General features: G+C 34.3%; 1 protein-coding gene across 4 annotated transcripts in view; it reads left to right on the top strand.

The window, feature by feature from the left end:
- The window catches only part of ATP11A (ATPase phospholipid transporting 11A), a 127692-nt gene that overhangs the window by 88554 nt on the left and 23508 nt on the right, over window positions 1–15630 (top strand). For all 4 annotated transcript variants that reach the window (XM_080577121.1, XM_080577120.1, XM_080577119.1 and 1 more), the window contains exons 9-19: window positions 1589–1653; window positions 3194–3275; window positions 4365–4515; window positions 5334–5531; window positions 7711–7884; window positions 9297–9460; window positions 9739–9810; window positions 10978–11051; window positions 11268–11371; window positions 12614–12795; window positions 13505–13756. In XM_080577121.1, the coding sequence (XP_080433247.1) occupies window positions 1589–1653; window positions 3194–3275; window positions 4365–4515; window positions 5334–5531; window positions 7711–7884; window positions 9297–9460; window positions 9739–9810; window positions 10978–11051; window positions 11268–11371; window positions 12614–12795; window positions 13505–13756 (1518 nt within the window). The remainder of the gene's footprint in view (window positions 1–1588; window positions 1654–3193; window positions 3276–4364; window positions 4516–5333; window positions 5532–7710; window positions 7885–9296; window positions 9461–9738; window positions 9811–10977; window positions 11052–11267; window positions 11372–12613; window positions 12796–13504; window positions 13757–15630) is intronic.

The following is a 15630-nucleotide window of genomic DNA, read 5'->3' as shown; positions in this document are numbered from 1 at the left end:
TATAAGATCTTCTGTGTACTAGCAAGGAGAAGACTTTGTGTACCTGGTTTTTGTTCAGGTCCTTGCCACAAAGAGGCAAAGCAATAGGAGGGAAAGTTGTCTCGCTTGGATTATATCCAAGGCCCCAGCATGTGGGAAGTTAATTCATTCTGGCTAAGTATTTTCTTAAGCTCAGTGTGTCTGTAGATAGGTAATTTTCTATCTCAGTAAGCAAAGAGGAGGGAAAATTTGGCTGCTGAGCATGTCAGTGATCCCAAAGGAAACATATCTATGACTGCACTGCAAAGCAGTGAAAATCTCTTGTCACCATCCAGAGCAGATCATGTCCCTCTCAGCTGTTCTGGGCTGTGTTCTTGCTTGGGGGTCTCTCAGATAAGAGGGTCAGGCAGGGCCCTGGCCTCATGAGCTGTTGCAGTGACAGCTGCCTGCTTCCAGGCAGGAGGTATCCTTTCCTGAGGATACTCCTGTCCTTTCCATGTTGAGTGATACGTCATTTAATAGTAGATTGCTACAGTCTGCTGTGAAAGCTGCCTTTTTCTTTTTCCTTCTTCTTTCTAAAGAGCACTTTCCTTTTTAATCAAAACAGCAATAGCCTGCTCTGTGTCCAACACTGTGACCAAGAAGAAAATTTGTGGTGTTAAGGCTTGTATTCCTTGGACAGTGCTATTAGTAGAACTGTTGGCATTTTTTACTATATCAGGATACAATGTCTTATTACCAAATCATTCACATAACGTCACACCACTGGTTTAAATGGAAATAGTAACAGGTTTTACATCAGAACATCAGAGACACAGCCCTGGGGTTTTTGTTTTAGAGTTCCCTGACTATTTTTTTTATTATTATTTTTGAACACTTTGAATAACATCCAAAAATACTGAGTTTATTTTTTTATTATTATTTTTATTTTTCCATTGCTATATAAATAGTCTGGCAGTAGTTTAAAATGTCATCTGTGCAATTCTGCATGTTGTCTGTCTGTAAAGTAGTCCTTGTTTTTGCACTCCTGTGATGGATTGTATTACATATGCTCCAAAATGCTATTTTAAACTGCATGGGGATCCTTACAGTAATTCCTACTTCTCAATAAATTATTTTACCTATATTCATCTTTATGCTATGAAAAGTATACAGTAAATTTCAAGCAATACCTTGTATACCATTTATACTTGAAATGAAAGGGCAGAACGTATTGTACTTAATAAGTAACTCTAACATGAACAAAACTATAGTTTATGCAAGCCTAAAAAAGACGTGAATTAGTGTTTTTAAAAGTAAGTAACTTACAATTAGGATGATGAATCTTTATTTAGGTATCTACATACATGGTTGAAATGAAAGTTACTGTTTTCTCAACATGTTTCAAAATGAAATTGCTAATGCTGGACTTGGACTGTGAGGTTATTAGCTTAATTGTAGGTATCTGTATTTTTTAATATTCACTTAAATGCTTTAAGTGCCACCTATTAATTTTTTCACACAACATAAAATTAATTGAGTAATACTACTTTCCTGTCTTAGATGGCTTCCATTAAGGCCTGCTGTCTCTTTCTAAATACTTATATTTTGTAATGTTTGTCTTTTGCAGGCCATTAGGATCCGAAAATCTGCTCCTTAGAGGAGCCACTTTAAAGAATACAGAAAAAATCTTTGGTAAATATTTGTGTTGATTATTTCAATGAATGCTGAAGTAATAAGCAGACATCAAACAAAGTTACAATTCTAGAGTTGCTACCAAGAATATGATTTCTATTGAATCACTTGATTTACAACTTTTCAATAAGGTGTACTGTTTCTAGAATTTCAATAAAGTTAGTATTAATGATGTTCAATGACTATAGAGATTTTGGGGAGGGGTAAAGACAACTTGAATTCTTCCTGTAAATATTTGGGTTTTGAACAAGCATTGTAAATAAATGCTGTTCCAAACAAGGTAATAAGCTTGATAAAAAATGTTAAATCTGTTTTGCTCACTTGTCAAAACAGACAGATACCATAAATATGGCTGATGAAAAAAAAAAATGCACCTAAACAGTTCCTGACTCAAAATTAGACTTTCCACTAGTCACTGTATTTTGTTTGTGTGATCTGTCTTCATTCCATGGAAGTGTTTTAATACATTAGCAGAAATAGGAAGCACAATATGAAATACATGTTTTTGACATTCTTTAAGCAAACCTAGTGGTAGAGGTAGTTGCAGTGTTACAAACAACTCTTTGCTGGTAATGAAAGGGACAAGGGTGCAAATCATCCTCTGTCATGTACAACTTCCATACTCCACAAAAGGAGATCATAAATAGCAATGATGTACTCAGCCTGGAACATCAAAATCTTAAAACTTTTTCTCAAAAAAAAATGCATTAAAAGTATACGTTAATTTAAACTTGCCCTCTTTGCTTTTAATTGGTATCTGAAATAGATAACTAATACAATTAGTCTGTAGCATTTCTGTAAACTTCAGAGCATGATTTTAACATCTCAGTTAAATTATGTATCAAGCAGAGATGTGTAAGTGGCTGTTTCTGGTCTGTGTAATGCATGCAGTGTTTGCCATTACCCCAGTATGATCCGTATCCTAAACTATATTACTTTTATCAGCGTGCAGGGGTGCTGACTTAATATGCACTTAAAATCCATTTTCTTATTTACAGCTTTTTGTAGTTGCTTTTAATCTGTTAGTCTCTCAATCTGAATTATTAGCAGGAATTCAGTAATATTAGAAGATCACTCTTTTCATAAAGTATTAGATTTTCCTGAGGAAAGCTAAATCAGTAGCCTTCTCTTATTCTTCTTGGATGTATCCTGTAGTTTAGCCCTTCCTGAATTTTCTTTTACAACATATAATTTAAATTCTAAAATTAAAGCAGAAAAAAAAAAAAGAACTTAAAAACACAAGATGATTTATTCAAAATACAGCTTTGTTTTGGCTTCCGTTCATAGCAGAGAACATGTTAGGAATTGGAGACTGTGGCTCTGGAATGACATGTAAAATGCCATTCTTAAACTTTCCCCTGAAGAACCAAAATGTTAAGCCATTTTTAGTGTTTGAGTATTATCCCAATCTGTACCCTTTTTCTTCAGACCATAGAAACTTAGAGAAATGACAGGGTATAATAATCTAGTGAGTTGTATTGTTATTAAAGTAAGTTATTGTACTGTGCTATCTTTATTAAAACAAATTGTCTAATTTCAGGTGTTGCTATCTACACTGGCATGGAAACTAAGATGGCGTTAAATTACCAGTCAAAATCACAGAAACGATCTGCTGTAGAAAAGTAAAAATTTCAATATTTCTTTTGGGCGTAGAAAACTGCATGTTTGAATAGTGAATAAAAGGGGATATTTTATTTTGCTAAAAGTATGTGATTTATTGGTTTAAAGTAAAAAAAAAAAAAGGTAAAAGGACTTAAAATTTTCATTTTTGTGTGCTTCATTTTTGATTTTTAAAATGAGCCATATAACTCCAGATGAGGTTCTCAATACTTTATTATCATTATATCTTAAAAAGAAACCACCTTAATGCAATGCTTACCTTTTTAAGATATGAATGTTTTGCTGTTCCAGTGGACTTTTCTTTTACTGGTTAGAGTATACCTACTGACTTTTTCCACAGTTATGTTCTTCGGTATCCTAACATTACTTTACATTACAATTAAATTGAATTCAGTAGAAATAACTCCTTTCAGTTTGGACCAACTGCAATAACACAAAGCCTATCTGTGGCAAGTTTTCATTGTTTTATCTAAAATCATAAATTCCCTCATCCGTTTGTTTGTTTTTTGCTTTAATAAGTAGAGAGGATTAGATTCTAGTCCTGCTCTACTATTTGAAGTCATCGCATCTGAGTAAGGTGTCCAACTTTGTGGAAAAAAAGTATGTCATTGACTTAGGCAATATGTACTGACCAGCTGACAACCCTTCTCTTATATAGTGACTGAGTGATGATGTGTCTGTTTCTGTCATTACAGGTATATAACCAATAGCTTTTAGTTCATGCCCACCATTAATGTTAACATAATTTTAAATGCAGTGTTCTTGCTCTTTCTTTTTTATATCTGTCTAGATACAGTAACAGTTGAGCCATTGCAGCTACATTGCAAAATGTTCTAGATGGATTTTATTTCTATAAAAGTACTTTTGCAAGTATTCTTACATAATTATAGCAGTTAACATTTTAAATAGAAAATGGTCCTCGATAATGATTTTCTCCATTGGGAAAACACTGTAGAGAAGTTATTAACATCATATCATTGTTAGATTTGCAGCAACTGTTAGACTGAAGAACAAGTATAAATTTTTAATAATCTCTGTAGTTTGTACACTGATGGAATTGTCATTTTAATTTTTACTTTATTTTCTTTTAGATCAATGAATGTATTCCTTATTGTATACCTCTGTATTCTCATCAGTAAAGCACTAATAAATACTGTCCTGAAGCATGTCTGGGAGAGTAAAGAGTATCGTGATGAGCCATGGTATAATTGGAAAACAGAGCCAGAAAGGAAAAGGAATGTGGTATGGAAATAAAATACCAAAAAAAGTTTCACTAAACTCTACATTTATAAGAATACTACTGAAAAGTATATACAGCCTGCTTGTTTACTAGTCATGAATTGTTACTTTTTCCAGCAGTGGTGATGGTATATTTCTGGAAAGCCTATATCTGAATTTTTGCACATAAGTTGTATATGTGAATTTAACTGAAGACTGATTAAGAATTACAAGGTCTTTGTTTTAGTATAAAAACTCCCATGCAAATATGTTTTTGTTTGTTTTTGTTTGTTTGTTTTTGGAGATTCCTGCTATTGATGTGAGTTATATCAATAAGAAAAGAGCTCAACTCTTGCAAAGAAACATAGGACTGAAGGGAATCACCCAACTAGTGGCAATTATATAACAGACATTTGATCAAAAAAAACTACTGTAGAAATCTCTGTCAAAATACCTCTCAGTTTCGTGTGGTCCTGTAACTGTTACGAGCACTAGAGACCAGCACAGTTCCCAGTGTCCAGTGTCCTTGTTCACGTAGTTGTTCACCATTCATATGTAGTCACTCTCATTAGTTGCTCTAGAACTTTGCAGCAATGTGTAACTGTATTCTCTACCTGTATGTTTGTAAAGAAAAATACAAAGTTAAAAAGGTATTTCTTTATGCCCAAATAGTTGTGATATAAATCAAGAAAGTTTGCATTCTGTGCTGAACTGTGAGATGTGAATGGCGTTGCTTACTGTTTGAAAACTATTAGAAAAAATAATTTGTAAATCTAAGTAGTCACCTTCCAGTTTTTGATGGTACATGACAAATTAGTATTTTTGTCTTGTTTCTTTGGCAGTTTCTTCAGGCATTTACAGATTTCCTTGCGTTCATGGTTCTTTTCAACTACATTATTCCTGTATCCATGTATGTCACTGTGGAAATGCAAAAATTTCTTGGTTCTTATTTCCTTACATGGGATGAGGAGATGTTTGATGAAGACACAGGTGAAGGACCACTGGTAAATACGTCTGATCTCAATGAAGAGTTGGGACAGGTAAATTTCATCAAATGATACATTTTTCAACTATTTCTACCATAAAATAAACTTTCCTGATGTATAGTATTTTTTTTATTTAAAAATTCATTGCAACTATATATTTTTGCAGATTTAAATTTTCTTTAGTGATGATTAATTTAAAAATCAAATTTGATATCTTCTGATTTTCAGAATCAAAAATTCTGATTTCTTGGCTAGGTCAGTTGAAGGCAAATTAACACTTAGAACTTCTGAAAACACCTGTGACCTGATGTGCTAAGTGTTGAAACATAGACAACATCTAAATTTGATTTTAATGAGTACTTCCCAGAATCACCTCCCTTAAAGCAACTTTAGTCCCTTCCATCAGTTAGAAGTACTACATTACTCTTTACACTGGTGTTTCCATTGTTGAAATTCATTTTAGGATTTCATAACATATTTTATATATTGTAGCTAATCTAGAAAATTAGTTCTGTATTCATTTTTCCTACACAAATGCTCTCTTATTAGATCTTTGGCAAATAATATTATTATTGTATATTCAAGCGGGAGCAAATTTATATATCCTCTGAACCATTTGCAGATTCTGAGAACTTAGGCTGGATCATATCACCAAACTTAAGTTATCCAGAAAGTAGACATATAATCTAAGCTGTCTGGGAATTTTCCACATTCACTGAACAGGTGCACCAATACACACACCCCTCTTAACCTGGCATAGGTGTCTGCAATATAGATACAAGAAGGCATCTATATTATAGATACCTATATAGTTGTTGTAAGTAGCTTCACTAGATAATTAGCTCTGTCTATCATGGTTAACTGTATTAGTAAAGGATAACCACTTCATGAAGGTAATGATTTCTCTCCGTTGACTCTAGAGGGAGATTATATAAGCATCTAAATTCCTTAAAGTAAAAGGAGATGAAAAGACACCTTTTTTGTCTGGCTAGACTAACACCAAATATCCAGACACCAGTTTCATCCAGTCAAATAACTGACTGGCATTCTCCTTTTAAAATATTTTAAAATATTTAAAATACCTGAGAGGATGTATTACTTTATTTTTGTACAGCTGAACTAGTTATTAAGCTTTTAGAGAACATTTATATTTATTTGGATAAAAGGTGGTGCAAGCATTTCATTATTATGGGCAGACACTGTCAACACTGTCTCCCGTAAAATCTTCACAGACAAGTTCTTGATGTGCAGTCTGGATGAGCAGACAGTGATATGGATTGAAAACTGGCTGAATGTCAATGGCTTAGAGGGTGGTGATCAGTGGCATGAAGTTTAGCTGGAGGCCAGTAACTAGTGCAGTGCTCCAGTGGTCAGTACTGGGTCCTGTCCTGCTTAACGTCTTCATTAATGATCTGGGTGATGGGGCACAGTGGGACCCACCCAGGGGAAAGCATCTTTGCAGAAAAGGCCCTGGGGATTCTGGGGGACACCAAGCTGAACGTGAGCCAGCAGTGTACCCTTGTGGCAAAGACAGCCAGTAGCCCCCTGGTCTACATTAGGAGAGTTGCCAGCAGGTGGAGGAAGGTGAATCCTTCCCCTTTCTACAGCTCCGGCGAGGTCACTTTTCAGTTTTGTTTTTGGTGTTGTTAGCCTTTAATGCTATGGCTCACTGTAAAAGATAAAGTGAATCAAAAATTCAGTATTGAGACAGAAAGAATGCTTTCAAGACAGTAACAACGCACATCTATATGACTATATGTGATAATTACTTGGTGTTCATTTACACTGGAGTAATTGTAGTGGGAAACTCTGACAGTAGCCTGAAGACTGTTCTGAAAGGAACTGGTGCAAATCCAGGCATGTACATTAAGTAATCATCCCTGCCAAATGACATTTTTATTCATTTTGTTTCTGTGAGTATCTGTTCTGCAGTAAGCAAGACATTAAAAAACAAAAAGGAGCTTGAGAGAAGAGTGAAAGTATGTTAAACATTATTTATAAGTGTTGTCTGGTAGGAGAGCTTTACTAGTACTCTTGTATGATAAAATCTTTTAAAGCCCCCATTTCCATGGAAGATGACTTCCAAAATAAATTTTTGTCTTCCTTTTCTGAAATAGCTTGCATAAAGATCTTTAAAGGAAGGTGTAGCCCAGTAAAAATGTCATTCATGTTAAGATACCTTGAAAGATCTCTGTTCATATTCTTGCTGTTTTTAATTTGTGTTCATTTGCAGATTGAGTATGTCTTCACAGATAAAACAGGAACATTAACTGAGAACAACATGGAATTTGTAGAATGTTGCATTGAGGGGCATGTTTATATACCACATGTTATCTGCAATGGCCAAATTCTCCATGATTGTACAGGCATTGATATGATAGATTCTTCTCCAGGAGGAAGTGGAAAGGTATGGTGACTCTTTCTAGGTCCTTGTTTTTTACAGTGAAACATGAAAATTGAATTAAGCTGATGAAGGGAACTGTAGAAATACAGCATTCTTGAACTTCAGTAACCAAAGGATATACCTTCAGGGAATGTATGACAACATGAATGCTTTCCTTTCATAGTTCAGAGTAAGATTTAGATGCTTAATAGGAAGTTTCCCAACTTACTGAAGCTGTAAAACTGAATTAAATAAAACCAAGAAACACAGAACTTTCTCCATTTTACATTGGCTTCAATAGGGAAATCAAGGCAGGAAACTCGTAAAGGGGAAAAATGAATGTTCAATGCAAACACTTGCCCAGTCATCACTGAGTGAATATGCGGTAATTGAATGGTTTATAATCAAACTCATTTACTTTTAAAAGTGAATTAATATAGCCACATCTGAAATGTATTACACACAGCATGTACGTGCTTTGGCTTTTTTGCAATGTAAAACAAATTAAATTAGGTGAAGGTTAAGGAGAATTCACATGTCAGCAGATGAGCATTGTATAAATGGTCAGGATAACCACAGCCAATGGACTATATATTTTAAAATATGTCAATACAGTCTCAGATCATACTTAAGCCATAACCTTCACTGTGGCAAAATAAGGTATCTTAAAATTCAAAAGCCTTATGATTTTTACCCATCTGAACACAGTCACAAAGTAGCTGTGTTTTTGTCTTCGAATTAAAATGGCACAGACACAGTTTGTATTGAACAGCATGGAAGATTAAGATTCAGAAACAAAGATACAGTTAGAACACAGCCATTTATCCATGAAATAGAAATCTCTTTCTGGTGTGACTCTCAAACCAGAAACAAGAAATGGCTAAGCTGCTATTGCCAAACTATCTGAAACGTTATGGAATTTGTTGGCTCCAGCTGCCAGAACGTCCAAACTCCTTTTATTTTATATAGATCTGAGAGGTGTTCAAGCTGCGCAAGAAATTGAAATCTCTAAACCCTATTAACACTTGTGCTGCAGATGCTGTGTCCCTCTGTCTGGATTCAGGACTCCTAGAATTGTACCTTGACTAGTATTTAATATAGGTTGTCAAAGTTTAAACAAATTTAAAAAAAAAAAAACAACTTTTGCCACATGTATAAATTCAGAGGAGGCAAGAGATGCACATTGGGTTTTCCAGGGCCATCAGCAGCTTGACTTGCATGGCAGCGTTAGTAGTACTAGCAGCTATTAACTAGTTGTGTGACACCACAGGGACAGACTTGGCTCCCCTTACAGGGCAGGGGACCTATGATACTGCCTGTATGTGATAATAAACAGTAATAATCACTGATATTGCTAGCCTCCAAAAGAAAAAAAGCTTTTATGGAATACTTGAAAGTGATAACAAATAGTGACAATAATTTCTTTTATTTATTAGGAGAGAGAGGAGCTATTTTTCCGAGCTCTTTGTCTTTGCCACACTGTTCAAGTAAAAGATGATGACAGTGTAGATGGATTGAAGAAAAACCATCTCTCAAGAAGATCTCGTATATATATATCATCATCACCTGATGAAGTTGCTTTAGTTGAGGGAATACAGAGGTATGTACGTAATTAAGCATAGTTACTTTTTAAATCTGGAGATCTAATCACTGAAGTTCAAAGTTGTTTTTAGCAAAAAAAATCCTAATAGCAAACACCAAATCATCTATAGCTGATGATTTTCTTAATATGCAGTCACGATTATGTTCATAAATCAAATAAAAACAGTTGTGTTTATTTTCTGAAGATAAACTCAGCTTTAAATCTGTCTGACATGCTAAACTGGATAATTATATTTTTATTGTGTTCATTCTCTTGATATGTGTTTCATTTTACAGACTTGGTTACACCTATCTAAGCCTGAAGGACAATTACATGGAGATCTTAAATCGGGAAAATAACAGAGAAAAGTGAGTACTTAAAATACAACAAAATGAGACTGAGGAAAGAAAGTTTTATTGATATGTTTAATAAATCATTCTTTCCCTATACATTAATTTTAAATTCAAAAAGTCACAAATTGTGCATTTTAGTATAAAAATAAATGATTTAATACTTATAATTTTAAGCGTACACTGTAGTTTTATATTTTTAAGTCTGTTAGTTTGATAGTATGTGAAATAAGAAAAAATAAAATAACAACAGAAGTGTGACTTGGTGGTTCTTGACCTAATGTTATAGATCAATAGCTTTAGAAACTATGGATATTTTTCCTTTGTTATATGGTAAATAGTAATTTTTTAATAAAATGGTATGAGCCCAAAGTGGATCACAGTCTGTAGACATAGGCCAGATCAGATCTATTTTATAAGCAAAATATCTATAGAAGTGAATCTTGAAAAGATTAGGAATAACGATACTTAGGTTTGTGCTGTAAAAAGCAGGGTTCTCTTAGGCAAAAGAAGAGAGAGAGTAAATCATTAATGTATATAAACTGATGAATGATATAAAAACAGCACAGCAGGAGTTTCTGTTCATTTTTCTTCCTAGAAAACAAAGGAACGTGGGATCAAGTCAAATCAGAAAAAAAATGCCAATTATAATAGTGGCAAGAATAAGTTTTTTTTTTTCATTTGATTAACTTGTCAGTTGACACTTGAGGAGGAGTCATGAAATTACATTGGCACATTTAGGAATAGTCAGAATTTGAAGAATATTAAATAAAGACTTCTGTATAAATATCTCTGTATTTCAAGTCCTATGGCTATGCCTAGGTATTATAGGCAAGGATTTAGTTACTCATTAGGCAGTATAGTGCTCTACAACAAGGTTTCTAGTCTTCTGCTAAATTAAATTATATTGATTGTTTTCAGGAACTAGATGTTGAAGAACATCACAGAACATCACACATTTAGATTCTGTTTCAAGTAATTAGCAGATGAGCCCCCACCTCTACATTTGCTATTTGTAATGTGCTATTTCGTTCTGTAGTAGTTCCATGTTCCACAGTGTTCAATATAACCTTTCATGTTGGGAGTCATACTTTATTCCATATGTTTAAAGCTTTAATGCCCAGTTTAGGTATCTGAAAAAAAAAAACAGAGTTGTTTAAAAAATATATTCTATTTCTTTTTCAGGTTTGAATTATTGGAGGTTTTGAGTTTTGATTCTGTGAGACGGAGAATGAGTGTAATTGTTAAATCTTCAACAGGTAGGACTACCACATGCTCTTTCCTGTTAGGTATTTTTATTTCACTTAGATTTATTTTAGGTTTATCAGGTCTGTGTGCCTTTCATTAAAAAAGGGGAATGGGTATCAGCATGTGTGCAAATGTTATAAAACTGTTGGAAGAAATCTATTTGAAAGGTTTCTTAATTTGGGTACAAATATATCTGACTGTTTTGAATTCCATGCTGTCTCTTCTAGGTGATATATTTCTGTTTTGTAAGGGAGCAGATTCTTCCATATTTCCTAGAGTTAAAGAAGGCAAAATTGACCAAATACGATCCAGAGTTGAACGCAACGCAGTGGTAAGATTCCAGCGGGTATTAAACTTCTGCTGAGTTGTTCATATGATATCAAAGATTTTAAGTGTCCTGACCTCCTGATTGATACTGTAACAGATTTGTCTTCCCAGGCACAGAAATTATTCTATACCAGAGTGCACGCAGGCTGTATGCCTAGCAGTTTGTGTTACTCCCTGACCTGAATTTTTCCTCCATCTCATCTTCCAAGTAGCAGTTCTGGTGAGATGGGAATGCATTAGGTTAGGTATTCATTGATGTATGTTGTAGGTTTTACTACACAAAACAGTTGTCAGGTAATTAGAAGTGAAGGAGGCTAATGAAACTGAAAGAAGTGTTCATGCATCATATCGATCCAGTGTCTGTCAAGAGAGAAATCCAGCTGTTTCTTCATCCTAGATGTAGGTATAGGGTATAGGACTTACTTCTACATACAGAAACTTCAGAGAGAAAATACAGTCAGACATTTGGCATCTGTCCTTATCAATAGGAAGAGTCCTGAAACTTTCTGAATTCTTGCTCTTCTTGCATTTGTACTAAGTAACTATACAAAGACCTACTGGAATAACGTTTATGAAGATAAAGCGCCAGTTAAATGGTGTTGTGAGAGGCAATATATTTGAGATAGAAAAACATTCTTTCTGTGTTATAGCAGCTTTTTTTTTCCCTTATGTGGTCTATGCACTCCTTTTCTTATTCATCACCAAATCCAAAAGTTTGATCCAGCCTGAAACACCCACAACTGAATTCTCGTTTTCACTTGATTGAAATGACACAGTTGGATTTTCCCTTTGAACACTCACTGTGATGTGTCGTCTCTGTCCTTGTCCCTATATCTGCTGCAACACAGCATCAACAGACTGACTCTACAGAGCTACTATTTATATCATTATTATTTCTTCTGACTCATTCTGCCTAATTATAAAGATAGGGAAGGAAAGCTTTAGCGTGACCTTCTTTTCCCTGGTAATCCCATGCATATAGTTGTGCAGCCGGTCTGTTTCTCTTCTGGAGGACTGAAGTTTGTCCCTCAGGTTGTAACTGCTTCCAGGGCAGCACAGAATCAAGCTGACCCCTATTTTCTAGTCTATATTATACTATACTCACTTTACTATAAAAATGAGCAGTGGGGCTCTTCATGTAAACAGTAAAATCATTCAATTTTTTCAAGTATTACAGTGTAAACAGCAAGAAGTCTAAGAAAAGTTGTATGGGATGCATATTGTTTCTTTTGATTACATTCTTTAGGAAGGACTGCGAACACTGTGTGTTGCATATAAAAAGCTCACAGCCGAAGAATATAGCAATGCACAGAAGCTGCTTCAAACTGCAAAGTTGGCCCTCCAGGACCGGGAAAAGAAATTGGCAGAAGCGTATGAGAAGATAGAAAGAGATTTTATTTTACTTGGTGCTACAGCTGTTGAAGATCGGTTAGTACATTTCTTAGACTATGCTTAGGGATGTTTAGGATGCTCCAGTGTTTATAAACAAGGAAATGTCTGCTAGTGGAAGTAGTTAATGGCTCTCTTGTAACTGTTTTTCTGGATTAGAGAGAAGTCCATTTATTTGAATGAATTCCATATCTCTAGTTTACTTAAGTTACTCATGGTAATTTTATAAAACAGTAATTTAATAACAATACATACAAAAATCAGTATATTCAAGCAATGTACATGCATTATACCTTATTGAGCAAACTGTAGGGAAATGTTTTGGAAGAAATAACTATGAAATGGGTATTGAAATAAAGGAAGGATCTATGTTATGTCTTAAATTTAAAAACTGTGTATTAAAACTGGGAGGTGACTTTAATAACTCTTCAGTACTTCATTATTTGATGTCATTAGCTGAAAGCACTAAAAATGTTTTAAGTGAAGTACTTATCTGGGGAATAAAGCATCTTGTCCTTTAGGCTATATAAGTGAAAGGTGAAACTTTGAGCACTTTGAAAGTGTCAAAATAAATCATTTATAATGTACTACTCCTCTAAGCATTTTTAGATTTACACCTTTGGGAAAATTCTTAGATCTAATCACTTTTATTGAATTTTTTTATTTGGTTATGAAAAGCTTTCAAAAAGAACCTCTGAATTTCTCATTTCCAAGCAAACTATTGTCTGTTGTCAATTGACTTCCACAGGCTACAAGAAAAAGCTGCTGACACTATTGAAGCGCTCCAGAAAGCTGGAATTAAAGTTTGGGTTCTGACAGGAGACAAAATGGAGACTGCTGCAGCTACTTGCTATGCTTGCAAACTCTTCCGGAGAAATACACAAATACTTGAGCTAACGACAAAGAAAATTGAGGAACAGAGTTTACACGATGTGCTTTTTGATCTAAGCAGAACTGTCCTAAGACACAGTGACAGCCTAACCAGGGATAGTTTGTCAGGGTAAGGAAAAAGTTGAATTTTCAAGCTAGGAATGGACTTGTGTGCATTTCATAAATAATTAAATGATTGACTGAATAACTTAAGACCACCAATATAATGTTTCTGTTATCACAGTGTGAATTATTATATGGCGTTTATGTATAAGTTTGCTCCATATAGGTTTAAATTTTTACAGTTGTGGTTGTCTCTCCATCTCATTACTTGCACTGCTTGAACTATTAAAGAAAAGTCACAGCTGATTTTAATTATATATCTTTCCACTTCAACAATACCGATTCTTGGCAAAAGCAATAGTAAAGTAAAATACTGTTTCAAACTTCTAAAAGGGAAGCAGACATGATTTATTTCTGTAATCAGAGTCAGTATATGACGCGACTTTCTTGATAAGACCAAGTCCTAAGGGAGCTATGCTGTGTCTCTCTACTGTGCTATTTCTAGGGAAGATTATCATGTATTTACAGACAGGTGACAGGCAACAGCATAGTACCACATCTTCTGGTGTGCATAAAAATAGTTCGAGTACCCTAAATAGAAAGGTAAATTATACAGAAAACACTGACTTACATGTTTTTTGAATGTCAGAAGAAGGATAGGAATCGTGTGCAGAAATGATTTCCTTGAAACATAACAGGGAATAAGATAGAAAAATGGCATTAAAAAGCAAGACCACCGGTATAATATGAATGCCTCATACACGTAGTCAGTTAGGCTACTTACTTGAAGCTTAGTAGCTGACACACATTACGTAGTCCTTTAGGTAACCTCTTTTTATACCCTGTAAAAAACTAGGAATTAGACTGAAAAAGATATTCATCATCTTAAGATGTTGTTGTTGGTCTTTCAGATGTAATGATGTGTATTTGCTTTGTGTTTCTTTCTAATGTGGAATCAGCTAGTATGTACATTTTATATACATTTACAATAAATTTATAGTAAAGGAACAACAAGGAATACAAAAAGTATTTGTGATACTTTAAGAGAGATATTGTAAAACTCTTAGCCTTATGGCTTGAAACTCAGGGCTGGAGCATCTGTCTTAGCTCTCCTTATACTTAAATCTCATTGGTCTAATCAATAACATTTGCATATTCAGTTAAATATATCTCTTAAACTTCATATTTAAAAAATAACTTACTAATTGTATCATCTGTTCCACTTTCAGCTTACATTCCACAGTTCTTTCAGCTTATGTTTAAACATGTTTCTTACCTTCTTGTGCAATACCAATTTTCTAGACATTAAGACTCATCAGAATTTCTTGTGTTTGGCTGCAGAGCTGGAAAATATGCAAAGATATTAATATCAAGATTTTGCCTGGATGTTCAAATTCAAGCTCAAAACTTTTCACTGTGATATGGCCAATGATCAGTACATTGCGTAGACTTCATAACGATAAATTTTTGGTAGATTTTATACTTTTTTATACTAATGTTTTAGTTATACTAATGGTATTTTGTTGTACTAATGGTGTTTTGTTATACTAATGGTGTTGTCCTATCTGTGCCAATGGTAACAAATTGCTGAAAAGTATCTGTAAACTATTTTAAAATATAGTTTGCAGTACTTTATTTGTCAAAAATAGCTTCTATTAGGAAGGATGGAGATGCTTAAAACAGGTTAAAAAACATTGATAAATGCAGTGGTTTTCACTGGTCATGGTGAAACCATGTTTGTTGAAAACCCACGCACAGTAGTATTACCTTGGAACACTGAAACTAGGACACAAATAAACCTGACTTTATGTTTATACAGCACTCGCTGCTGAGCTAGAGCCTGAGGCTACTGAGTAATTCAGGCAAATGGAAGGGAGCTGTGAAATAACTAGCTGGGATGCTACAGAAAACTGCTCTTGCAGCGTGACACTCAGCATAGAG

The sequence above is a fragment of the Anser brachyrhynchus genome (genome assembly GCF_964034855.1).
Source record: "Anser brachyrhynchus genome assembly, chromosome: 1".
NCBI lineage: Eukaryota > Metazoa > Chordata > Aves > Anseriformes > Anatidae > Anser > Anser brachyrhynchus.
This window is presented reverse-complemented; position numbering and strand designations above follow the sequence as displayed.